The 25387-nt window shown below is 39.5% G+C and overlaps 1 protein-coding gene and 1 pseudogene across 4 annotated transcripts in view; both read right to left on the minus strand.

The window, feature by feature from the left end:
- RBL2 (RB transcriptional corepressor like 2) overlaps window positions 1-25387 on the minus strand; it is a 52331-nt gene that overhangs the window by 6520 nt on the left and 20424 nt on the right. For 3 of the 4 annotated variants that reach the window (XM_039241422.1, XM_039241405.1, XM_039241432.1), the window contains 12 exons: window positions 23368-23534; window positions 19380-19489; window positions 18561-18664; window positions 15681-15818; window positions 13982-14146; window positions 13360-13471; window positions 9664-9933; window positions 9204-9484; window positions 8933-9109; window positions 2484-2555; window positions 1700-1805; window positions 896-1101 (listed from right to left, as the gene is read on the minus strand). In XM_039241422.1, the coding sequence (XP_039097353.1) occupies window positions 896-1101; window positions 1700-1805; window positions 2484-2555; window positions 8933-9109; window positions 9204-9484; window positions 9664-9933; window positions 13360-13471; window positions 13982-14146; window positions 15681-15818; window positions 18561-18664; window positions 19380-19489; window positions 23368-23534 (1908 nt within the window). The remainder of the gene's footprint in view (window positions 1-895; window positions 1102-1699; window positions 1806-2483; window positions 2556-8932; window positions 9110-9203; window positions 9485-9663; window positions 9934-13359; window positions 13472-13981; window positions 14147-15680; window positions 15819-18560; window positions 18665-19379; window positions 19490-23367; window positions 23535-25387) is intronic. The other variant, XM_039241413.1, reaches the window with a different exon arrangement.
- LOC120237952 lies at window positions 19953-21574 on the minus strand (annotated as a pseudogene).

Here is a 25387-nt window from a genome sequence, read left to right on the forward strand (position 1 = left end):
AGCCTGATGCAGGGCCTGAACCCATGAACCGTGAGATCATGACCTGAGCCAAAGTCGGACCCTCAACGGATTGAGCCAGCCAGGCACCCCGGAAAACAGTTATTTTTATTGAAAGAGCAGAGAGGTATAATAAACCAGTAGCTTTATGAATGGTAAACGGTAATGTATTAGCAGCAATAATTAGACCTAAAAAAAAAACACACAAATAACACATTAAGTGCTGGCTTTGTGCCAATCACTGTTTTAAGCGTTTTTAATATATTATGGCATTTAATCCTCACAGCAACTCTATAAACTAGGGATTATCCTATTGCCACTTTATATACGAGGAAACAAGAAACAGAGAGAAAGCTTAGTAGTTTGGGGCACCTGCGTGGCTCAGTCGGTCGAGCGTGGGACTACAGCTCAGGATCTATCAGTCCCTGAGTTCGAGCCTCGCATCAGGCTCTGTGGTGATAGCTCAAAGCCTGGAGCCTGCTTCTGAGTCTCCCTTTGTCTCTGCGCCTCCCCCGCTTGCAGTCTGTCTCTCTCTCTGTCTCAAAAATAAACATTAAAAAAACATTTTTTAAAGAAAAGAAAGCTAAGTAACTTGGAAGGTCACCGGAGCTGGTAAGTTTTGGACAACATGAATGCATGCAGTTTCTCTCCCGTATTACAGTACTTTGTAGGGAATCCAAATACCATCTTATTCTTGTCTAATGCTTCACAATAAAAGAAATTCTGTCAGTTAGTCATATGATTTCTGTTAGAGATTTACTCAGAATGAGAGATTTACTCATTTTATTTAACAAAAGAATGATTTATACGATCAGTTTACATACAGAGCAGATCAACCTATGTGATTCCTCCTCCCTCACAAGTGAAAAAAGTTTGAAATAATCCCTTTCACACTTACTACGTTTGCCTGTGAGTACTTCATGGCAAATGTTTTGATTTGTTTTATGTAGATGTTGTTGTAGAACTGAATGAGGTCGCCCCTCTCCTCCTCCTCCATATCGCTATTGGCGCCTGTGAGGCGCGTCGGTGTAGGAGGGGCGCTGCTGGGCTGTGGGACCGGCAAGGTGCTGCTTGACCTCATGACGGGACTGGAGTCTCTGCTGGCTGCAGCGGGAAGACACGGGGTAATAATAGAGAGACAGCTAACGCAGCTTGTGTTTAAGACAGTCAGTCAGATAGAGGCGAACAGCTCCCCTCTGCACTTGTTTAAGGGCAGCAAGTGGGCACTCTATTCTTCGTCCCAGGGAAAGAGCACGGGATACCAAGTATTAACTTGACCCACTGCCATGAATGTAGCAAAAGCTTCCTGGGTAGTTTTCGTTAATAAGCGACACCAAATTTTTAGGACCTGTGCCCTGCACTCGGTGATGCAAATCCACAATGAAAGGTGGTATTTCCAGAGCACGGTTCCAGTTAGCATGCCAGACTTTTCTGGAACTCAGGCCAACAAATTCCTGCCGGAAACCTTGTCTCCTGTCCCTGGAGAAAAACGTTACGCACAATATGCCTCCAGGCTACAGGATGAAGGACAAACAGCTTTGCCACTAAATCTAGAGCTCTGTTTCTTCCAACAAATGTTTTGCCAATATTTTCAGTTTCTCTAGTTGTAATTTCATTTTGTGAGCCTTAGTCTCTAGGCCTAAAAAGTGAAAACCTCCTAATTTTGTTTTTTTAAGGGTTCGTAAAGATCTTAAACACTTACTTCTGTCTTTGTTTAGTTCTGTTGGAGAATTCTGATGGCTTCTGCTGTCACTGCTACCAGAATTTCTTCTTTTCCTTTTCCCTTTTATCAAAACACTTCTATACACCTTTAGAGAGACCACAAAAAGGGGACAGATTCATTGAGCATATCCTAGACTATATGACCTTGACCTGGTGTTTAAATCTCACAACTCCATTTGGTAGAGTTGTCCTCCTCAGGGAGGTTAACAAATGCAGTCAAGGTCAAAGATCTATTAAATAACAGATCCAGGACTTATTTTGGGGCCTGTTTGACCTCAAATTCCAAATACGGGCCTATCAAAGTATGATATAAAGAGCAGCCCTAGCACCCAAACATAAGTTATTCTAAGTCAAATACAAAGATCCTGCATACCTATCCTTTGAGATAAAACTCAGTTTATGTTTAATACTGTTCATTTAAGTTTTCATTTAGTGCCTTGGTTGAAGGTACAGTACTAGTTTGGGAACCAAACCAGCCTGAAAGGCCACACAGAAACCAAACAGCTTCCTCAACTGACGTCTATCTTGTGATTATCTGAATTAAGAAGAAATCAAATATCTCACCTCATCTTTTGAGAAAAGAGGGCTTAAACTAATCAAGATGGGAAGTTGTCCATAATTAAAGAAGATTAAAGAAAAGACTTTCTTAAAGTAGAATCTTAGTTTTTAATCCCAGAGAAAAGGCCATAGAATCAACTGTGGTTAATTTTTTATACTTATCAAAGACTCGAAGTTCTTTTCACCCTCAGAGAAAATAGAGTTACCTGGCTCCGGGCTTGTGGCTGAGTCCTGTAACAACGCATAATATTCTGGAAGGACCTATCTTCTTTTGTGACCTGGCAAATAATAAGAGTACCTTGAGAGAGAAATTGACTTCAAGCAAAATATTTTGAAGAGCTCTGTGAATCTGCTCCCCAGTGAAAGTGGTGACAATAATATAAATAAACAACTACTTCAAGTCTCTGGAAATGGTCCTAAGGGCATATAAAACATAAAGAAGTACCTATTCAAGAAAACCTATTAAAATTCAATAACAAGACAGGGAGTGAGTGGTATCTGAACAAAGACATGGACTAAAAAAAGTACAGTTAACAAATGAAAAATTCACCAGAGGGACAAAACAGATTTAAACTGGCAAGGAAAAAAAGAATTAACAAACGTGATGGGCTGTGCAATCTGAAGAACAGAGAAAAGGGAAGGAAGAAAAAGCAACAGTTTCAGGGAGGCGTGAACATCATTCAACAAACATCCACAGGAGAGAAGCAGAAAAACTGTTAAAAGAAATTAAGGTTCAATGCTTCCCAAATTTATTTAAAAAACAGTAAGCCATACATCCAGGAAGTTCTAAGAATTCCAAGTGTTAGGATGATTGCAAAGAGATCTGTACCCAGACATATAGTGAGGATGCTGAAGGCCAAAGGAAGGGAGAAAATCTTGAAGGCATCAAGACAAAAAACAACTTCCTGCTTACTAATAAGAAACCCCAAGAAAACAACAGGCAACTTCTCATCAGAAACTACGGAAGCTCAGAGACAGTAGAACAATGCATTCAAAGTGCTTAAAGTAAAAAGCTAAGAATTCAGTGTCCAGCAAAGTTATCTTTCAAAAATGAATGACAAATAAATACAATCTCAGATAAAACAAAAAACAGTGTTAGGTCTGCTAACAGACCTATCTTACAAGAAATACTGAAAGTTCTTTAAACTAAAAGCAGGTGACCCTGTGGGGAGCCTGGGTGTCTCAGTTGGTACAGCACACAGCTCCTGATCTCAAGGTTGTGAGTCTGAGCTCCACATTGGGTGAAAACACAAAAATAAAATCTTAAAAAAAAAAAAAAGCAAATGACCTCAGTAACTCAAATACACATAAAAAAACAAAGAGCCCTGGTAAAGATAATTATGTAACTGTAAAGACAGGATAAATAAATGCTTATTCCTCCTTCACTGATTTAAAAAGCCACTGTATAAAACAATACATATATAATGAATTATCGGACCTAAAGCGTACAAAAATGTGAAACATCTGAGAAAACCAGCACAAGAGGAGGAGGAAAGCCGTACTGGCCTAAAGAAATGACTCCGGATGACAACTTGAAACCACAGGAACGAATAAAGAGAATCAGAAATGATAAGATTAAGATAACAAAAGCTATAAATTTACTCCTTCTCTCAGTTCCTTAAAAGTTGTAAAATTCTAAAATAACAATGTAATTGTTGGATTTATTACATTTATAGATGTAATATGTATCACAGTATACCACAAAAGATTAAAAGGAAACAGCTATATATAACACCTTTGTATCTCACTGGAGTTCAGTTAGTATAAATCTGAAGATGATTTTGATATAGTTGACGTACATATGCAGGAGTGGGGAAATTGGGGAGATGTTGGTCAGAGAGTACAAGCTTCCAGTAACAAGATGAACGAGTTCTGGAGATCTAAAACGAAGCATGGTGACTATAATTAACAATACTGTATTATATACTTGAAAGTTGGTAACAGCATTGACCTCAAGTGTTCTGACTACGCAGAAAGCTTTGTGAGGTGATGGATGTTAACTAACCTATGGTAACTGAAATGCAATATATATACATGTATCAGTTCATTACACTGTACACTCTATGGCGTACACTTATCTCAATAAAACCGGGGGGGAAAGTAGGGAGGGAGGGAAAGAGATGTATATGGTAAACCCTAAAGGAACCATTAAGAAAATAATTTTTAAAAATGGAAAAAGACACTACTGAAAACAATGCTGTATCACAAAGTATTCATCTAGTGCAAATGAAAATAGTAAAGGACTAGAGGACCAAAAAGACAGACACATATAAAAAGTAAAATGATAGTAACACTAAATGTGACTGGATTAAACAACACAACCAAAAAGCAAACACTGTCAGACTGGATTAAAAAAGATATCCAGGGGCACTTGGGTGGCTTAGTTAAGTGTCCAATTTTGGCTTCGGTCATCATCTCATGGTTTGTGAATTTGAGCCCCACATGCTTGGGATTCTCCCTCCCTCCCTCTGCCCATTCCCCAACTGCACTCTCCCTCTCTCTCTCTCAAAATAAATTAACTTTAAAAATTAATAAAATAAAAAATATCCAACTATACTCTATAGAAGAAATATACCTTAGGGGCACCTCACTGGCTTGGTTGGTTAAGCGTCCGACTCTTGATTTCAGCTCAGGTCATAATCTCATGGTTTGTGGAATCAAGCCCTGCATCAGGCTCTGTGCTAGCACTGTCTGGCATTCTCTCTCTCCCTCACTCTCTGCTCCTCCCCTGCACACACACACTGTCTCTCTCTCTCAAAAATAAATTAAAATATACAAATATATTTGAAAGAAGGATGGAAAGAGCTATACTATATAAACAGCAATTTCAAGAAAGTTGGGTGACTGTGCAAATATTACACTACAGACTTTAGAACAAAAAGTAAAAGTTACTAGAGATATAGAGGAACATTTCATAAATGATAAAAGGGTCAATCCAGTAGGAAGCTGTAACAATTATAAACAATGCACCTAATGACAGCATCAAAATATATGAAATAAAAACAGAAATAAAGCGAGAAACAGATAATTCAATAGTATCTGGAGGGTTCAATACCCCACTTACAATAGTGGATAGAACAACTCATGGCAGATCAACAGGGGCAGCCTTTATCTCCCTCTGTCTCTCTGCCCCGGCCCCCCACTCCTGCTGTTTCTGTCTCCCTCAAAATAAACAAACTTTAAAAAAAAAAAGTTGCAGGGGCACCTGGGTGGCTCAGTCAGTTAAGCGTCTGACTTCGGCTCAGGTCACGATCTCACAGTTCGTGGGTTCGAACCCCACGTCGGGCTCTGTGCTGACAGCTCAGAGCCTGGAGCCTGTTTCAGATTCTGTGTCTCCCTCTCTCTCTGACCCTCCCCTGCTCATGCGGTCTCTCTCTCTCAGAAATAAATAAAACATTTAAAAAATATATTAAAAAATAAAAAATTAAAAAAAGGTTGCGGTGCCTGGTGGCTCAGTCAGTGAGGTGTCCGACTTTGGCTCAGGTCATGATCTCATGGTTTGTGAGTTCGAGCCCTATCTCAGGCTTTGTACTGACAGCATGGAGCCTGGAGCCTGCTTCAGATTCTTATCTCCCTCTCCTTCTCTGCCCCTCCCGCACTCACCCTCTGTCTCTCTCTCTCTCAAGAGCAAATATTTTTAAAAAATTTAAAAAATGAATAGGACAGAATTCCTAAACAAAATACAAGCAAACTGAATCTATAACTGAACCAACATATAAAAAGAATTATACACCACGACCAAGTGGGATTTACCTCAAATGCAAGGTTGGTAATGTATGAAAAGAAATATAATACACATTTAAGTATTAGTAAATATTGAATATCTCCAAATTATATCTATATTTATATCTAATACTGATATCTAAATACCAGCAGAATTAAAAAAACACATAATCATCTCAATAGATGCAGAAAAAGCATCTGACAATTTCCAACACGCTTCAAAATAAGAACACTAAAAAAAAAATATGTCAGAACTTCCTCAACCTGATAAAAGTTTTTTCAGTCATGAACAAAACTACAGTTGCTATCATACTTTAATGGTGCTTTCCTTCTAAGATGAGAAACAAAAGAAGTTCTGCTCTCAACACTTTGATTCAACACCTGTACTGGAGGTTCCAGCCAGAACAATCAGGAAAGAAAAATAAAAGGCATGCAGTATGAACAAGAGTAAAATTCCTTTTATAAGCAGATTACATGACCTTGTACACAGAAAATCCTAAGGAACCTACTAAACTAGAACTCATAAATGAGTTCAGCAAGGTTGCAGGACACAAAAATCGACGATATTTCTCTGTACCTGCAATGAGCACATCCAACGGAAACAACTGTATTTATTATAACATCAAAAAGAAGATACAGGAATAAAGTCAACAAAAAAAGTGTAAAAGTTATACTATGAAAATGGCAAAACACTGTTGAAAGAAAGTAAATAATTTTTTTAAATAAAGGGGGAAATAACCTACATTTACAGATGGATGGTGAAAATTTGTTAAGATGGCGATACTCCCCAAATTGATTTATAGAGTCAACACAATCCTATCAGAATGCTAGCTGACTTCTTTGTGGCAAGAAGTCAGAATTGACAAGCTGATTCTAAAATTCATAAAGAACGCCAAAGGACTTAGACTAGCCAAACTGAATCTGAAAAAGAAGAACTAAGAGGAAGGACTTTCATCTCCTGATTTTAAAACTTAGGTCAAATTAATAGTAATCAAGAGAGAGAAAGATCTACAGTAGATGGTAATCGAGGATAGATATGCAAATCAGTGGAACAGAGTTGAGAGTCCAGAAATAAACCCATGTGTCTGTGGTCAACTGACACTTTTTGACAAGGGTGCTGAGACTATCTGTGGAGAAAGAATGTTCTTCTCTTCAACAGCAGTGCTGGGACAACTGGACAGGCCCGTGCAAAAGAATAATATTGGGCTCCTACCTCTTACCACATATAAAAATGACTAGAAATGGATCAAAGACCTAAATGTAAGAGAGAAAATGATACAACTCTTAGAAGAAAACAGAGATAAATATTCATGACTTTGGATTTGGCAATGTGCTCTTAGGACACAAAAGTATAAGCAACGAAGAAAAACTAGATAAACTAACTTCATCAAAATAAAAAACTGTTATGCTTCAAATAACACTATCAAATAAGTGAAATGAGAGTGTGAATGAGGGAGAATAAGTGAGAAAAAAAATTTGCAGATTTCTGATATGACATTTGCAACCAGAATATATAAAGAACTCCTACAGCTCAATCACAAACAAAATGCAAACGATCCAATTCAAAAATGGGCAAAGGATTTAAACTGATATTTCGCCAAAGAAGATACAAAATGACCCGGAAGTGAATGACTGACTGGGATGGCCGGAATTAAAAACTCAAATAAATAACCAATAAAGCACAATAAAAGACACTCAACATAATCAGTCATTAGGGAAATGCATATCAAAACCACTATAACGTATTGATCAATACTCACTGGGATGACTATAATAAAAAACAGAAAATAAATTGGTAAGGATGTAGAGAAACTAGACACTCTCCTGCACTGCTGGTAGGAATGTAAAACGGTACAGCTGTTGTGTAAAATATGGCAAGTTTCTCAAAAAAAATTAAATACAGAACTACCGTATGACTCAACAATTCTACTCTTGGGTAGATACACAAAAGAATGAAACCAAAAACTCAAACAGACATCCATACCCTCATGTCCACTGGAGCGACAGCTAAGAAGTAGAAGCTACCCAAGGGGCCATCAATGGATGACTGGATAAACAAAATGTGGTACATCCATATAAAGGAATATTGTGCAGCCTTAAAAAGGGAGAAAGTTACAGCTCATGCGACAACACAGATGAATCTTGAGGACATTATACTAATTGAAAAAAAGCAGTCACAAAAAGACAAATATTGTACAATAGTCAAATTCACAGACAGAAAGTAGAAGGGTGGGTGCCAGCAGCTAAGGGGACAGGGAATAGAGAGAACCTACCTAATAAAAAAGCAGTTTTATTCTGCAGGGGTAGAAATGTTTTGGAACGAGATAAAGGTTGGCTGTACAATACTGGGAAAGGACTAAATGCCACCGAATTGTTCATTTAACAATGGCTAATTTATGTTATGTGAATTTCACCTCAAGAAGGTATTTTGAAAAACAAAGTCTGATAATAAAAAGTGCTGACAAAAATGCAGAGAAATCAGGACCTTCACATACTGCTGGTGGAAAACATAAAATGGTGCAGTGACTTTGGAAAAATAGTCCAGCAGTTCCTCAAATGGTTAAACAGAGTACCTACCCAGCAATCCACTTTTAGGTATGTACCAAAGAGAAATGAAAACATGTCCATGCAAAATCTTGTACACAAATGTTCACAGCAGCATTGTTCAAACAGCCAAATCGTGAAAATACCCAGGTGGTCATCGGTGGATAAACAAAATATCATATATTCAAACAATGGAATATTAGGTCCTAAAATCTGCTGTAGTGATGGCTGCGCATTTCTGTAATCGTACTAAAAGCCACTGAGCTGGACATTTTAAATGAGTGAATACATGGTAGGTGAATTCTATCCCGTTACAACTATTAAAAGTGTTCTGAGATTAAGGAAGTAGGTTCTTTCTTTTTCCTTTTATATTCCAACTGGTACTCACCTTTGCCATCACATAAATAGCACACATTAACAACTGGTCCAGATGTCTGTCCATCATAAGTTCAGGACACTGAATTATGGAGAATTCAAAACAGGTCCAGATTTTTTTCCTCAGTTCATCTGAGATATCCAATTTCGCACAAAGATCCCGAAGGCGGACACCTGCCAAGTGGTAAACCTGGTAGATAAACAAAAGCGTTTCAAACTCTGCTTACTTGCTTACACTTCTATTTCCCAAGCTCACGCCCTGGGAAGGGTACACGACAAATTACCTTTCTAAAGAAAAGCGATAAAGAGCTGGTCTTCCTGGGCCTGATACCGTTGCCGGTCAGGGGTGGGCCTTGTTTCTGCTGGTGTCCCCCTGGGGAGATCTGCTGAATGGCCACCTGACCAGGGACTTGCAAGGTTGTTCCTGTCACCTGCGGAGAGCTCAAGCTTCCAGCCAGGGCCTGAGCGCTAAGGGGCTGGATGGAGCCAGCCACGGCTTGCGCCTGCCCTCCAACATTGACCTGGACTGGGAAGAACGTAATCCCTCCGTTTTCATTCGCAATGCCTACAGTACAGAAAATGATGACGATGAAAGGCTCTCCAAGCACGGGTTCCCGCCTTCTCCCCTCTCGACCTCCTTCCCCCCTCCACTCTTGTCTCATAGGGTCATTCCAGCCAAACCTCGGGTGACTTTCCATTTAAGGCCACCGAAAAGAACTCAATATCCCACCCTGCCTTCCTTACCTTGTACAGGAATGGTCACTGTTTGTCCATTGTTGGCTGTGACGGTGGCTGTTGCCATGGTGACCAAAGTCTGCCCAGGAACGGGAGTGACAGAAACAGCCTCCCCAGATACGTTCTGCACAGGGACAGCACTGACTAGGGGCTGTGGGGGAATGCGCCCCGGTGTCCCTCCATCAGACGGGCTATCGTTGTCGACAAACAGCCGCCTCCTGGTGGAGCTGGCTGTCGGGGAGCTGTATCTGTCATATAGTGTCGCGGGAGACGTCATGCCTGGGGTCAAACAACAGAAAAACCAAAACATTTCCACTCGAGGAAACTGAGATCTGACTTCTGTCCCAGCTGTATGTTCAGAACTAATCAGTGTTAGAAATACTTCATAAAAAACATTACAGGGGCCGTGTCATAGCCATGTTCAACTAATGAGAATTCAACCGAACACTATGAAGAGCAAAATTTAAACACAGGAATTTCTCTGTTTCACAGTGCTCCCTACTTCATTCCAGCTTCTGCTGCATCAAACCAGACTCCATGGCCCCAGGGCCTTGTGATTTAGGGGCAGTTTAAAGAATGATTCTATTTCCCTATGATACTTTTGACTATATTCAATTTCTACCTGCCACTCAAGCATGATGTGATCTCACTGTAAAGCCACTACTTGACAGGGGAACATGACGAACTTTATATCGCTGTGATGTCGTCTGGGAGCATTCCCCCCCCCCCCCCCCCGTTTTATAAATTTTCATCTTTGTCTTCTTCCACATATAGAAAATTACTAAAACTCAATAATGTTCTTCAGCAGGAAAGGATATATGTGATTTGGACTCAAGTTAAGTTTACTGTACTTTTTAAACCTTAATGAGATGTAATTCACATACATTTAAAAAAAATTTTTTTTTAATTTTTTTAATTTATTTCTGAGAGAGAGGGAGACCGTGTGAGCAGGGGAGGGTCAGAGAGAGAGGGAGACACAGACTCTGAAGCAGGCTCCAGGCTCTGAGCTAGCTGTCAGCACAGAGCCTGACACGAGGCCCGAACCCACGAATCATGAGATCATGACCTGAGCTGAAGTTGGACGCTTAACCGACTGAGCCACCCAGGTGCCCCGTAATTCACATACATTTTAATCACTTAATTATACAAATCAATGGTTTTTCGTATACTATGTTAATTCATTTTTAATAGAAATATATGTAACATATAATTTGCCATTTTAACCATACAATTCAGTGGCATTAAATACGTTCAGTGTTGGGTGACCATCACCACTCTCTGTTTCCAAAGCTGCTTCATCTCAAATAAAACAAACTCGAACTATTACGGCTCAGTCTTGTTATAATATTCACACCAGTGGCTTAATGTTTAAGCAGCAATCCCTTCTCTCTTCTGTATCTAGCTAGATAATCTGCACATCGGTGAGTTTTTAAATTTAAAAATATATTGTAGGGAGGTCATAAGGGGAGTCACAGGAGAAGTGCTGACAGACTAAAGTTTTTGTTTTTGTTTTTAATGTTTTATTTATTTCTAGGAGAGAGAGAGAGAGACAGCGTGAGCAGGGGAGGGTCAGAGAGAGAGGGAGTCACAGACTGAAACAGGCTCCAGGCTCTGAGCTGGCAGTCAGCACAGAGCCTGACGCGGGGCTCGAACCCACGAACCGCAAGATCATGACCTAAGCGAAAGTCGGACGCTTAACCGACTAAGCCACCCAGGCGCCCCGATAGCAGATGTTTTTTAAAGTTGTTTTTTTACACAGAAGAAAGGTGAATGCATTGACCAAATATAAAGTCTCAACAAATAATTCCTCTGGTTCCGTGACTCTAGTTGGACTGTAGTACAAAAGANAGCGAAAGTCGGACGCTTAACCGACTAAGCCACCCAGGCGCCCCATGACAGACTAAAGTTTTAACACTTGAATTTCCAGATGGCACAGAAGCCAATGAACTTAGCAGATTTGTATTTGGAACAAAGCAGTAGTCGCAAAGAAAGTATTATGATCATTATCTTGTAAAGTATTAAGAGACGTCATGAAAATGGAGAAGTGATAAGTATAAAGAAAGTCCTAACCCATAGATTAGAGAAGTAGAAAAATAACTAAGCCATTATGATTCCTCTTCCAAAAAATGAACATGAAGTGATTCCTGATTTTATTCTTTTTTTTTTTTTTTTTTTTTGTTAAAGTTTATTTATTTTGAGGGGTGCCTGGGTGGCTTAGTCGGTTAAACGTCCGACTTACGCTTAGGTCATGATCTCGCGGTTCATGGGTTCGAGCCCCGCGTCAGGCTCTGTGCTGACTGCCAGCTCAGAACCTGGAGCCTATTTCAGAGTCTGTATCTCCCTCTCTCTCTGACCCTCCCCTTCTCACACTGTCTCTCTCTCTCTCTCCTAGAAATAAATAAAAATATTTTAAAAAAAAGTTTATTTGAGAGAGCGAGCATGTGAGCAAGTGGACGAGGGGCAGAGAGAGAGAGAGAGAGAGAGAGAGAATCCCGTGCAGGCTCTTCACTGTCAATGCAGAGCCCCATGTGGGACTTGAACTCATGAACCATGAGATCATGACCTGGGCCACAGTCAAGACGCTTAACCAAATGAGCCACGTAGGTGCTCAATGATGTCTAATTTTAAAACCGATCTTTCTTCTATAGCAAGTACTTATCAATTATATTAAAAGGCTGACCCAGAAACAATAATATCCTCCTAATGGCATCCAACAATTTAGAACTCTCTAATAAGCTTAAACCTTGCACCTGGAAGATGTTACAAAGAACTTCCTGGTGGGGCAACCTGGCTGGCTTGGTCAGTAGAGCACGAGACTCTTGATCTTGGGGTTGTGAGTTCAAGCTCCACAATGAGCACAGAAATTACTTAAAAAGCAAAAAAGATGCCTAAACACAACCTGATGAATAGCAAAACTTCTCTTTTCTGTACTTCTTGGGCCAGCACTGCTGTTGTATTAACCAGTGTAGCACAGCTCAACTGACCAGAGCCAAAGCTGAACACACTCAGGCCATTTGGTACTTTTAACTCACTGGCTTGCCTCTACCTGATTGCACCACACAGCTCTATCTTTAAGAAGCCTTTCTGTTTCTTCTGATTTTAAAAATAATACGTATTCACCTTTAAAAATTTACAGAAAGCACCTGGAATTCTATCATCCAATAATAATCATTCTTAATAGTTTGGTTTCTCCATTTCAGCCCTTTTGTATGCTTATATATACACACACACTTAAAATACAGGAATCACATGAACATATTATATTCACTTTTTAAAGTCCCTTGTTATTTCATGCCTCTTCCTGTTCTTAAATATTCTTCAAAAGCATTACTTTTAAGGGGCGCCTGGGTGGCTTAGTCGGTTAAGCGTCCGACTTTCGCTTAGGTCATGATCTCGCGGTTCCTGGGTTCGAGCCCCGCGTCGGGCTCTGTGCTGACTGCCAGCTCAGAGCCTGGAACCTGTTTCAGTCTGTGACTCCCTCTCTCTCTGACCCTCCCCTGCTCATGCTGTCTCTCTCTCTCTCTCCTAGAAATAAATAAAACATTAAAAAAAAAAAAGCATTACTTTTAAGCAATCCATGTGGTACTATAATCACAGAATACTGTCTTCTATATAAACTCTACTGACTTCACTTATAGTTCTGCAGAATTTCAATTCCCAGATATGAGGTTCCCAAATGATTCCCCCCTAGTATTTTACACTTACTTCTTCCAAGCCCCCCAGTATCAGCACGAACTTCATTCACCCTTCTGGGAGTCAAAGGAGAGCCAGTAATACAAATATCATCTGCTCTTTCCAGGTTCTGAGGAGGCATAACCTATAAAGAATTAGATGCACAGAATATCATTATTCCAAAAAGCATTTTCATTAAAATACACTAACAGTCTGAGGCCAAAGAAAACTTGGCTCATCAGTTATTCAACCTAAATAAAATCAGTTGTCTTTTCCATTTTCATACTGATTGCAAAAAATTCTGGCGGCTTAAAAAATTCAAAACTAGTAACTACAATACTAAATATGAATCCATCTTCATTACCAAGCTAGAGAGTTAGAATATCAATCACTCTAACGTACAGAAAAGTAAGAGACCATACTGAATTCCTGCTCTGTCACTGAAACCTTGGAGCAATCACAAATTATTTCTGACTCACAGCTTTAGGGGTTTTTTCTTAGACACAGGGGTGACTGCACCATATTAAACCTAAATGCCACCCATCCACTTCCCATAAGAAACTAAGTTTAACTGCTCTCAGTGAAACAGGAATATAAGTAGACTAGAGACTCATGTACTTCTGTTCGAGAAAGATGTTAAGGTATTTTCACAAACCTCTTCACAAGTCGGAACTCTGTTTTCATTGTCTTTAATTCTGTCCCAGAGCGGAGACTCTGGTTTCCATGCCAAATGATCCAAGATCTGTTCTTCAATCTGATTAAGGTGCTTTACCACCTCTCTACAGAGACCATCTTCTGCTCGAATGAATACTTCTATCACCTGAAGTAACCAAAAATGCCCTTGGTTTAATAATTTTTTTCACCCAAAACTTGTTTGTTAAGTGTGAAGCAAAATGGGTAAATTTATTCAAATACTGTTTTATACATATTTATAGATACAACAATTCATCAAAATATAGAAATGTAAAAAATAGTACTACTTTGAAACAGCTAGTCTTCCTTTCACTATCTTTATAAATAATATATATAAAATGCATGGAATTATATACAATCTTTTGTATAATGATATATTTTAAACATTTTTTAAGAAAAAAGATGCTGATTTATTAAAGTTGAAAAATACTACTCCTAAAACTTCATATTTAAAAACTCTAGGGGCACCTGGCTGGCTTAGTTGGTAGAGCTTGATGTCAGGATTTCTAGCAATTACAATAAGCAAATGGAGTAATGAGATCTGGGGGCTTTATAAGTCACATCTTCATTAGTTTTAAATTCTTTGGCTTTATGTATGAAATTGTGGTAAATTTATTCATTTCAGAATGAATGAACTCTTGATCTCAGGGTTGTGATTTAGAGCCCCACGTTGGGTGTAGAGATTACTTAAAAATGGACTACTGTATTAGAAAGAATTAAGATAAATTCATATACCGAATAATATCAACAGAGAAACAACTACCAAATCAATGCCATCACTCTGCACCTCTATATAACATGTGAATGAGAATTTTTATTTTCTTCTGAAGGACACTTTGTTATATCCATAAAATAAAAAAGGTTGCTATATAAAACTAGCTAATGACATGTTTGCTACTTTTTTTGAAGGCTACTTAGCTAATAAAATGAAAATATTCTAAAAGCTTTTGTCAGATAAAAGGAAGAATCAAATGATGGTTTTGCCCAAAGATGTTTTCATATTATCTTAAAAGAATTTAAATAGTTCTTAGGACTCTTCTATTTCTTCTCCCCAAATAGAGTAGAAATTACTAAATATGTAATTAAAAAGGTGAGAAGAGAAAGGAGCCCCTGGATGGCTCAGTCAGTTGAACATCAAACTCTTTTTTTTTTTTTTTTTATATTTTTATTTATTTCTAGGAGAGAGAGAGACAGCGTGAGCAGGGGAGGGTCAGAGAGAGAGGGAAACACAGACTCTGAAACAGGCTCCAGGCTCTGAGCTGGCAGTCAGCACAGAGCCCGACGCGGGGCTCGAACCCACGAACCGCGAGATCATGACCTAAGCGAAAGTCGGACGCTTAACTGACTAAGCCACCCAGGCGCCCCATGAACATCGAACTCTTGACTTCAGCTCAGGTCATGGTCCCAGGGTTGTGGGATCACGCTCTTGGGTCGGGCTCCATGCTGAGCATGGAAACTGCTTAAGATTCTCTTTCTCTCTCTCTCTCGCTCTTGCTCTCCCTCTCCTTCTCCCCTGCTCAAGCTCCCTCTCAAAAAATAAAAAATTAAAAAGAAAAGAAAGAGAAGAGAGGTACTTAGGTAGTGAAATGAATTAGCTGGCAAACAACAGGAAGTTCATCTCATCTATAATTTCCTCCTAAGTATCAGATTTTTAAAAATACCTTATAGAAATGATAAAGTGGCACATCAAATATTTCAGTAATGAATGGAAAATTCCCAGGAGGCTTATAAGAAAAGGTGACGACCTCAAGGCAGCAAGCCAAAAGCGATCTATGGAATGCATCTTGTTCCAGAATGCCCTACGAAAGAAAGTGATTAACATTGAGAAACATAAGCCTACTCTAACAGGACATTTCTTACCCAGTCAAGTCAAATAAAAATACCACAGAACGTCTTATTTTCTGAGTTGGTGAGAAGTATGTGCTTACTTTCTTACAAAACATGTCTTAACTTTATAAATAAGACCGTGTTTTAGCAAAAGCAAGTATTAAAAGAATGTATATGGACTTCTAAAAATCTTAGATATTGTAAAATATCGCTAATAAAAATTACATCCCCAATAAAAATATACATATACCCTGTTGCTTGGAGGAAAAATAATATGGAAACATGTTACAAAACAGTATTTACAGTTAGAGGTCACTCATAAAAAGCCAGGGGGAAGGCAGGCAGGTGACGGGCTAAATCATCATGGACCAGAAGTCAACAGGTTTATCTCAGGAGACATAATCACATTTTCTTTTTTATTTTTGCTTATTAATTCCAACTCTATACATAAACATTCTTTGAATTAACATATTTTTTAATAAACATATTTTTGAATTAAAAAGTTACTTAGACACCAACCACATAGGCAACAGGAGGAAAAAAAAGATAAACTGGGCTTCAAAAAAAATTAAAATATTTTGGGGGCACCTGGGTGGGTCAACTGGTTGAGCTTCCAACTTCAGCTCAGATCATGATCTCACAGTTTCTGAGTTCAAGCCCCACCTCGAGCTCTGTGCTGACAGCTTGAAGCCTGGAGCCTGCTTCAGATTCTATGTCTCCCTCTCTCTCTCGACCCCTCCCCTGCTTGTGCACACTCGCTCTCTCTCTCTCAAAAATAAATGTTTTTAAAAATATTGAAACCTTTTGTGTATCAAAGGACACTGTCAACAAAGTAAGGAGAAAGCCCACAGAACGGGAGAAAATATTTGCAAAGTATGTATCTGATAAGGTATTAATATTCAGAATATATAAAGAACTCCTACAACTTGACAAAATAAAAGGCAATTATATACTATTGAATATTGTGAATAATATTCCAAGTATTATTCAGTCTGAAACAGGAATGAAGTTCTGACACATATTAAAGCATGGATGAACCTTGAAAACACGATGCCAAGTGAAATAAGTGAGACCCAAAAGAATAAATATTGTATGATTACACCTAGAATAGGTAAATTCATGGAGACAAAAAGTAGAGATTACTAGGAGCTAGAGAGAGAAGGGAATGGGGAGTCACTGTTTAATGGGTACAGACTTTCAGTTTGGGATAATGAAAACGTTTTAAAGATGGCTTGTGGTCAGGGTTGCATAACACTGTGAATGTACTTAATGCTGTTGAATTATACATTTAAAAATGCTTAAAATGGTAAATGTTATGTATATTTTACTACAATAAAAATGGTGTTTTAGTTTCTTAAGTGAGTATACAAGTATCCAATAATTATTATTAGCCCCTCAACTCCAGCTATGTTTTATATACCCTTCTGTTTCAAAATTTTAAAATCTGTCATTAATTAACAACTTTTAAATTCCTACAGCCATAATTTTACATATAAAAAAGAAATGTAAATAGTTACAAGAAATTAGAACAATTATCAGTCAATTTTAAAATTTTCTTTAAAATGTTATTTTAGGGGCGCCTGGGTGGCTCGGTCGGTAGAGCGTCCAACTTTGGCTCAGGTCATGATCTCACAGTTCATGGGTTTGAGCCCCGCATCGGTCTCTGTGCTGACAGCTAGCTTAGGGCCTGGAGCCTGCTTCAGTTTCTGTGTCTCTTTCTCTCTCTGACCCTCCCCTGCTCATGCTGTCTTTCTCTCTCTCTCAGAAATAAATAAAATATTTTAATAAATAAATAAATAAAATGTTATTTTAAAAAATAGGTTTTAGGGTGCCTAGGTGGCTCAGTGAAGTGTCCGACTCTTGATCTTGGCTCAGGTCATGATCACAAGGTTCGCAAGATGGAGCCCTGCCTCAGGCCCTGCACTAACAGTGCAGAGGCTGCCTGGGAGTCTCTCTCTTCCCCCTCTCAGACCCTCTCCCCCTTCTCTCTCACTATAAATAACCTTTATGAAAAAAACAGTTTTTAAAAAATTTCACTGATGTCAAAGTAAATACCACTTATTTCAAAATCAATTTATATTTGAGTAGTAAAATCTACAAAAAGTAATTACCTTGGTCAAAAAGCACTGGCTGAATATTTATGCTCAAGTCCTATCTAGTCAACACTCAACTTAGTCTTGCTATACAAGGCTTTCAGGAGGGTATACAGGTTAATGAGTTCATTTATTCCAAAAATTCAGGTTAAGTCTGAATGTTTCAATCCTTTTTTTTTTTTTTTTTTAATGTTTATTTATTTATGGAGGGGTAGGGGCAGAGAGAGAAAGAGAATCCCAAGCAGGCTCCACACTGTCAGCCCAGAGGCTAACACAGGGTTCAAACCCATGAACGGTGAGATCATGACCTGCGCCAAAATGAATAGTCAGACACTTAACTGACTGAGGCCCCCAGGCACCCCTGAATGTTTTAATCCTTGACTACAGAGTCGTACTGCCCATAAAAACTGTAAGTTATAGCACACGGCCTGCTGCACTGAGAAACACTAAGTGGGGGGCTGGAGGTAAGGAGACTCAGAACACAAGGTTCCTTAGGGGCCAATCTTGGTCCCTCAGAGCCATGGTTTGGTCTTTGTTTTATTTAGTTTGGGTTCTGTATGGGTGGGGCCAAAAGGGAACTATACTTTATCGTGCAAACCAATACACTGGTGGTTTACTCACAGATAGATCCATGTCTCCTAGTCTTTTCTGTTCCTGCTCAATAACTGATTCTAATACTTTATAGTAGAGCATCTCTGCAAAACGAAAATGTTTGCTGGCAATTTCTGCATAAATAATAAAAGAAACAAAAGTCACATGCAAAGAAATTATTGTAGAAAGTGAGAGTCTATCCCATCCTCTGCCCACAAAACAAAATATAAAAACCAAGCAATTATTTCATATACATGCACTTCCTACACCTGCTGTTCCCATCATTCCTAAGATTTCTTAATTTTCTTCATGGTAACCATACTAACGCTCAAAACTTTCTAAAATTATGGAATGAAATTTGCACTGTCATGGCATTCCATTAAGAGTCACTTTTTTTTTTTTTTAAGTTTGAATTGAACAGCTCTATGCTAAGAGGTATACAATTGGTTTACTATTTCCCTCATACTTGGTTCTAATTCAAAACATCAAACAACTTCTAGAACAGATCTGAGCATGCGACAGCTGTATCTGCTGAACTTATTCTTAGTATTTTGAAGAATCACTATACTTCTATATGTAATATCATCTAGTCACAAGTGAAAGTAAAGATTTTGCAAACAAAGTACCAGAAGTCTAACACAAAAAAAAGACATCACTCTAAAATTTCTCTCACAGAGAAGGGCCCAGAAACCACTTGGTTGACAAAAAAAAAAACCCTGGAATATCCATATTCTAGACCTCAATCTAAAGCCATAAATCTTTCCTTCATTTTTCTGATTTAGTTACCAAGAAAGGACACTGTATATAAACTTCAAAAATGAGAGCAATATAGACAATATTAAGCCTTACCTTTAGTTGAATTACTGAAATCCTCATCAGGCTGGGAATGCTGAGAATATATTTCATACATTTCTTTCAGTCTGTTGGCAATAGCCTGTGTTGGATCTCTGGAACATGTCCTTAAAAAAACAAAAAACAAAAAACAAAGTATCCATCTTAAAGGTCTTGCTGAGCCACAAAGTAATAAACTGTGTATAATTCTGTAATTTTACTAACCTATAAAAACAAAATACTTTGAACAGAAACTACATTTCCCAAATTATTCTAGGAGATGCCATACTTCCTTATCAAGGGTGTTGGTATTACCATTTTGCATGAAAAAAACGTATCTTGTGTGGAGTTGTACAGTTACACTTAGCATTCTTTTTTTTTAATTTAAAGTTTTATTTATTTCTGAGAGCGAGAGAGAGAGAGTGTGCAGGGGAGGGTCAGAGAGAGAGGGAGATACAGAATCTGAAACAGGCTCCAGGCTCTGAGCTGGCAGTCAGCACAGAGCCCGACGCGGGGGTCGATCCCACAAACTGTGAGATCATGACCTGAGCCGAAGTCAGACGCTCGACCGACTGAGCCACTCAGGTGCCCCTAAATTTAGCATTCTTGACCATCTAACCCTACACATCTGCAATCACTGGTAACAAACAAAACTGCCCAATTTTTCCTCAGAGGGCAATAGGACTCCCATTAGGAACTCCCGGAAGAAAGCAGAATGAAGGGGTATATAAACTATACTACAGACTCATACAAACCATTACTGACGCTCTTCATTTTTTCCTCCAAGGTGAAGTGTATTTTGGTGATTTTTTTAAACTCGAAAGGCAATATATGCTCAATGCAGAAGCAGTATACAAATTATCAACAGTTGTAACAACTATGTTTTTGTCTTTTTTTGGAATTAACATACCCTTTTAAAACTTGTTTTGAAATACGTTTAAGGAATAAAATTCCTAGAAGGGATTCCTAGTAACTCCTACTAGGAAAACCTCACCCGAATGAATACCCAGTGGTGAACCTCTATAATTATAGACACTTTGGTTGCACGTGGGGCAGAGGGGTAGAGGCCGTCTTCACGGCGCCCCTTCTTCACGGCGCCCCTTCTTCACGGGAAGGGCAGTAAACTGGTTTGTATTACTGCAACGTCCATGAGGTGATCTAAGCTGCTTTTCCTTCAGCAAGGGTTTTACCTGTCAGAAGGCCATTATGCTTGACCTCCAAATTTGACAATTTACCGATGAGATTCATCACCTTTGGAATGCTCTGATACCGGACACGTTTGCCATGTCCTAGAAGGCCACCGGAGCTTCTGGATCCTGCACAGCCGTAAGAACCTTTGGCTCACTAAGGGCTTCACTGAGCCCAGGCATTTCTGCCACTCCAGGCTTGCCCCCAGGAAAGCCACCCGGAAGAGAGCCAGTTTGAGCTCCTGTCATCTAGCTTCTTCCTCTCTCCGGGCACCCTCACACTCTTCCCCAAGGTTCTTAACCCTACTTTCTATTCTTTCTTCGATCTCTTGCTCTTCGTGTTTTCTTTCACTCTTCAATTTCTCACTCATACCTTCTCTGATGTTTGGCAATTTCCTGGGCCTTCAGTGAACTTCTCTCAGCGCAGCACTAGCATCTTCATCATAATCCAGTTCACAAGCATGGGCACAATTGTGCTGCTTCTTTCCCATGACCCCAAAGTCTGGGCTCTCCCACGCCACTTGTAATGCCGAGTCAGGATTTATTTCCACGACTCTGTCACAGTCTTGCATGACAGCGTTTGGTATCTATAATTTAATGAAGACACTGGCTTTCCTGGCATACAGAATGGCCAAGTGAGGATTCAGCTTGATGGCATCTGGGAACAAATCAATGGCTTTCTGCAATTCATCATCACTTAGGGCATCAAAAACAGCCACTATTTTATCATTTGTTGGATCCATCATTTCCTCACTCATCTCTATATTTTCACCTCCCATTTCTTGAGGGACATTGGTATCTGGTTCAATCACACCTTCACTGTCAATTTCTAGACCACTTTCCTTGCTTGATGGTTCATCTGTCTTATGTTTTCCTCCACCTTCTTACTATCTGTTTTTATTCACTGTTGCAGGTGGTATTTAACCCACCATGTTCTCCAACCACTCTCAGGAAGTGTATTTCCTTGGTGTGCAGAATGCTCGGGTCCTGCTTCCACATTTTCACGAAGGCCTCAAGTTCGTTCATTTGCGGCGGGGGGGGGGGGGGGGGGGGGGGGAGGGTCGTCCATGGACCAGAGGCCGTGGGAAGCAGTGGGTGCAGCAGAGGTGTGGCCCAGTCCAATTCCAGGCATGGGTGCTAGCTCAGCATGACTATATAGAAGCAACTATGCTTTTATTTTGATCACAGATATAAATATTCACTGTAAAAACGTAGCAAGTTTAGAAAATTCTAAAGAAAATAAAAATCAGTTATAATCCTACTATATAGAAGCAACTATGCTTTTATTTTGATCACAGATATAAATATTCACTGTAAAAATGTAGCAAGTTTAGAAAATTCTAAAGAAAATAAAAATCAGTTATAATCCTGCTAGAGGTTGCTACTGAATATCATACCCAAACAGAATTTTATTTATGAACACAGTCACAGGTACCTTTTTACAGAAAATAGGACACTCTGGTTTTACCTAGCATTTACTGGTAATATTTAACCCCACTAATGGTGTCTAAGATTGAAGAAGCTGCTACACCTAGAAAGAGATCTGGAAGCTCTAAAAATGAAGTCAGTCTTCTAAAATGTATTTATAAATTGGTTCTGTATTCTAGGCAAACAAGGTGCCCCTGAGGAAGAGGCATATAGACTCAGCCTGTTGGGTTTTAATCATAGTCAAGTTACGAATAAGACAGACTCTGTGAAAATGTAAAGGGAAATTAGTCAGCCTTGGTATTTAATAAGTCCAGCTGAGAGTAGGAAATTACTCAAGTGTATATACTGGGCCTTCTTATACTATACCATCAGAAATTAAATAGGCTTCTATAGGACCTTATCTCATCAAATCCTATACTTTCTAGGATAGGGACGTCTTGGAGGTAATATTTTCAAATAAACTCGCAAAAAATCTACGCACAGGTAATAAGATTCAGTTTATCGAGCTTTTTTCACTAGGACTCACTGACAGTCCCACCAGTCTTGGGCAGATCAAAGAACTAAAGGCAGTTTACCTCCTCTTCATGCTAAGGGTATTTTACAGAACTTACAGAAGTTATGGTGGCTTGACACTAGTTATGAATCTAACTGTTTTATCTTTTAAAATCTGACTCACCCCTCAGAAATTTGCACAGGTCCAATCCTCTTCGTGAAGTCCTTTGACAACTCCTATTTTTCTTGATCCCCCCCCCCCCAACAAATCTTTAGAACATCTGGTAACAGCTTGGTGCCTTGTGCAGTGTCTGGTGCTGTTAGTTTCTGTCTCCTGTACTACACAGAAGAAATCTGAGGGCTGCGGACTACTTGTGCTCCCCTCCAAATTCCTATGTTGAAACCTAATCCCCAGTGTGATGGTGTTTGGTGGTGGGGCACGTGGGAGCTGATTAGGTCATGACACAGAGCCCTCATGGATGGGATTAGTGCCCTTATAAAAGAGGCCCTAAAGAGTTCCCCTGCCTCCTCGCGCACTGTGAGGACAGCGAAAAGACAGCTGTCTATGAACCAGGACGCAGTTCTCACCAGACACTGAATCTTGGCACCTTGACCTTGGGACTTCCAGCGTCTAGAACTGTAAGAAATTAATTACTGTTGTTTATGAGGCACCAGTCTATGGTATCCTGTGATCACAGCTGGGGCACACGGAGATACTGAGGAAAAAGGATCACCAACAAAGAAGGAGGTCTATGTCCCCTACAGACTAACAACACATCTGAGCACGCAACTGGTATGAAATTAATAATGGGTGAATTAGGCCACTAAAAAGCAAAAAAAATTAAAATAGAAAATGGTCAACAATCAAATCTTAGAAGGCAAGAAGGACTCAAACTGACCTTAGAATCTGTTCCAACTTCTCACTTGGCGCATTCTTGAGGCCTGTTAGCATGGTGTGAAGACGACTCAAGCTGTGTGTTGCTGTAGAAACTGGGGTCACACAAGGGCTGTTATCCTTAACGTACCTCACACCAGTGAGTGGTGTGGAGATCCGAAGTGCTTTAGACTAAATGGGGGTGGCGGGGGGAAGGGGAGAGGGAAGAAGACTATTTTAAGTTAGAATGACTTTCAATTACTTCACGAATGAGAATTCAAAACAGACTTCACTGATAAATTTTAATGATTCAAGTATCTCCACTTTTGGAATTTGGACCTAACACCACTGGGAGCCACCGCTCTCCTTGTGAAGATGTGTGAAAGGACAATTTGTATTTTAGCCAGCTAGAAAGTCTCTCTCTTAAAAGTTAAACCTTTAAGACAAGGCGTACTTACCGTACTTCCCTATCATACCTACCTCAGGCCTCAGCCCGAAGGCACAAACAAGGAATATACAGGTAAGAGCATCACTGAGAAGCAGAATTTCACAGCCGCCACCCACTGCCCTGTAACTACTCAAAGACTGACCAAGAAAGCTGTGAACTAAACATGGCCCAAGTGAATTCTGTGATTTAACAAAAGCCCATCTAAATCATCAACTCTGCTTCAGAGAGCCGGAACAAAGCAAACATTCCTAGACGAGAAAACAGCCTGACAGAGAAGAGCCTTCAGTCTTCTTGCCCCTCCTTTACCTTTAGTTACTAGAATCTACCAGGTTCCCCCCTTCAAGTCAACAGCTCTTCAGGGAAGTAAATTTAAGTCAACATTCTTGAATATAAATGTGAAAAAGATAGGACTTAATATCTGAGAATTTAAGCACGAATACATATGCTAATAAAACATCTCCTCTATTTCTTCTAATAAACTCTGAAAGGTTAAGATAGCTTAGGAGTGTTTTTTATTTTATTTTATTATTATTTGTAAATGTTTACTTATTTATTTTGAGAGAGAGAGAGAGAAAGTGAGTGAGGGAGCGGGGGGGGGTGCAGAGAGAGAGGGAGACACAAAATCTTAAGCAAGCTCTGCACTGCCAGCTGCAGGGCCCGAACTCACGAACCATGAGATCATGACCAGAGCTGGAACCAAGAGTCAACGCTTAACCAGCTGAGCCATCCAGGTGGCCCAGGAGTGTTTTTTAATATTCAGGATAAACTATGTTTCTCCAGGTAGTTAAATATATTAATTCTAGAGACAGCTATAGAAATACCTGGCAAATAGGCTACTCAAGTTTAATGAGACACAGATAAGCAGAGGAATTTGCCATACAGATATAAATCTACCCATACAGATCTAAATCTACCCATACAGATGTAAATCTACACGTACAGACATAATCTACACATACAGATATAAATCTACACATACAGATGTAAATCAACATGTTTTCTGTGACTTAAACAGGATAGAGCCAAGATTCCCACTTGGTTTCAAAGAAATTAATTCTATAATTTTTAGAGGTCAGCGAGACAATCTGGGTGGATTAACTACATTCAGAAGGCTATTCCAGCTCTACCTGGCTTTTCCTATAGCCAGCTTCTTCCCCGTACATGAGCCAGGGCTTTGCTGGGAGGGAAAAACACCCTGCACGTGTACGGGAAAAGCAACAGCAGATCTTGCACTGCCTGCAGACAGCAGCGCCTCCGCAAAGGGAACGAGGTACGGCTGCCACAGACAGTGTTCTGCCCAAGGTCAGCATGCAGCTTCCTGGTAGCACTGTTAGTTCTTAGCTTAAAGCTTCCTGTGCATTCTGACCAAGAGGAGTCTTTTTTGACTCAGGTATAAATATTGATATTTTTTACATAGTAGGACATTCCTTCTCCAAGTAAACACTTCCAAACTTTAGAGTGCCCCAGAGCTCTGCCCTCTTCTATTCTCTATCAACTTATACAATCACTCTTCATGGTTTTAAAAGCCATCGGTATCCTGATGTCTCCAGAACAGACACACGCAGCCCCAACCTCTGCTATGAACGCCAGTCTTGTG

The sequence above is a fragment of the Hyaena hyaena genome, unplaced genomic scaffold (assembly GCF_003009895.1).
Source record: "Hyaena hyaena isolate Hyena2069 unplaced genomic scaffold, ASM300989v1 scaffold_7, whole genome shotgun sequence".
Lineage (NCBI taxonomy): Eukaryota > Metazoa > Chordata > Mammalia > Carnivora > Hyaenidae > Hyaena > Hyaena hyaena.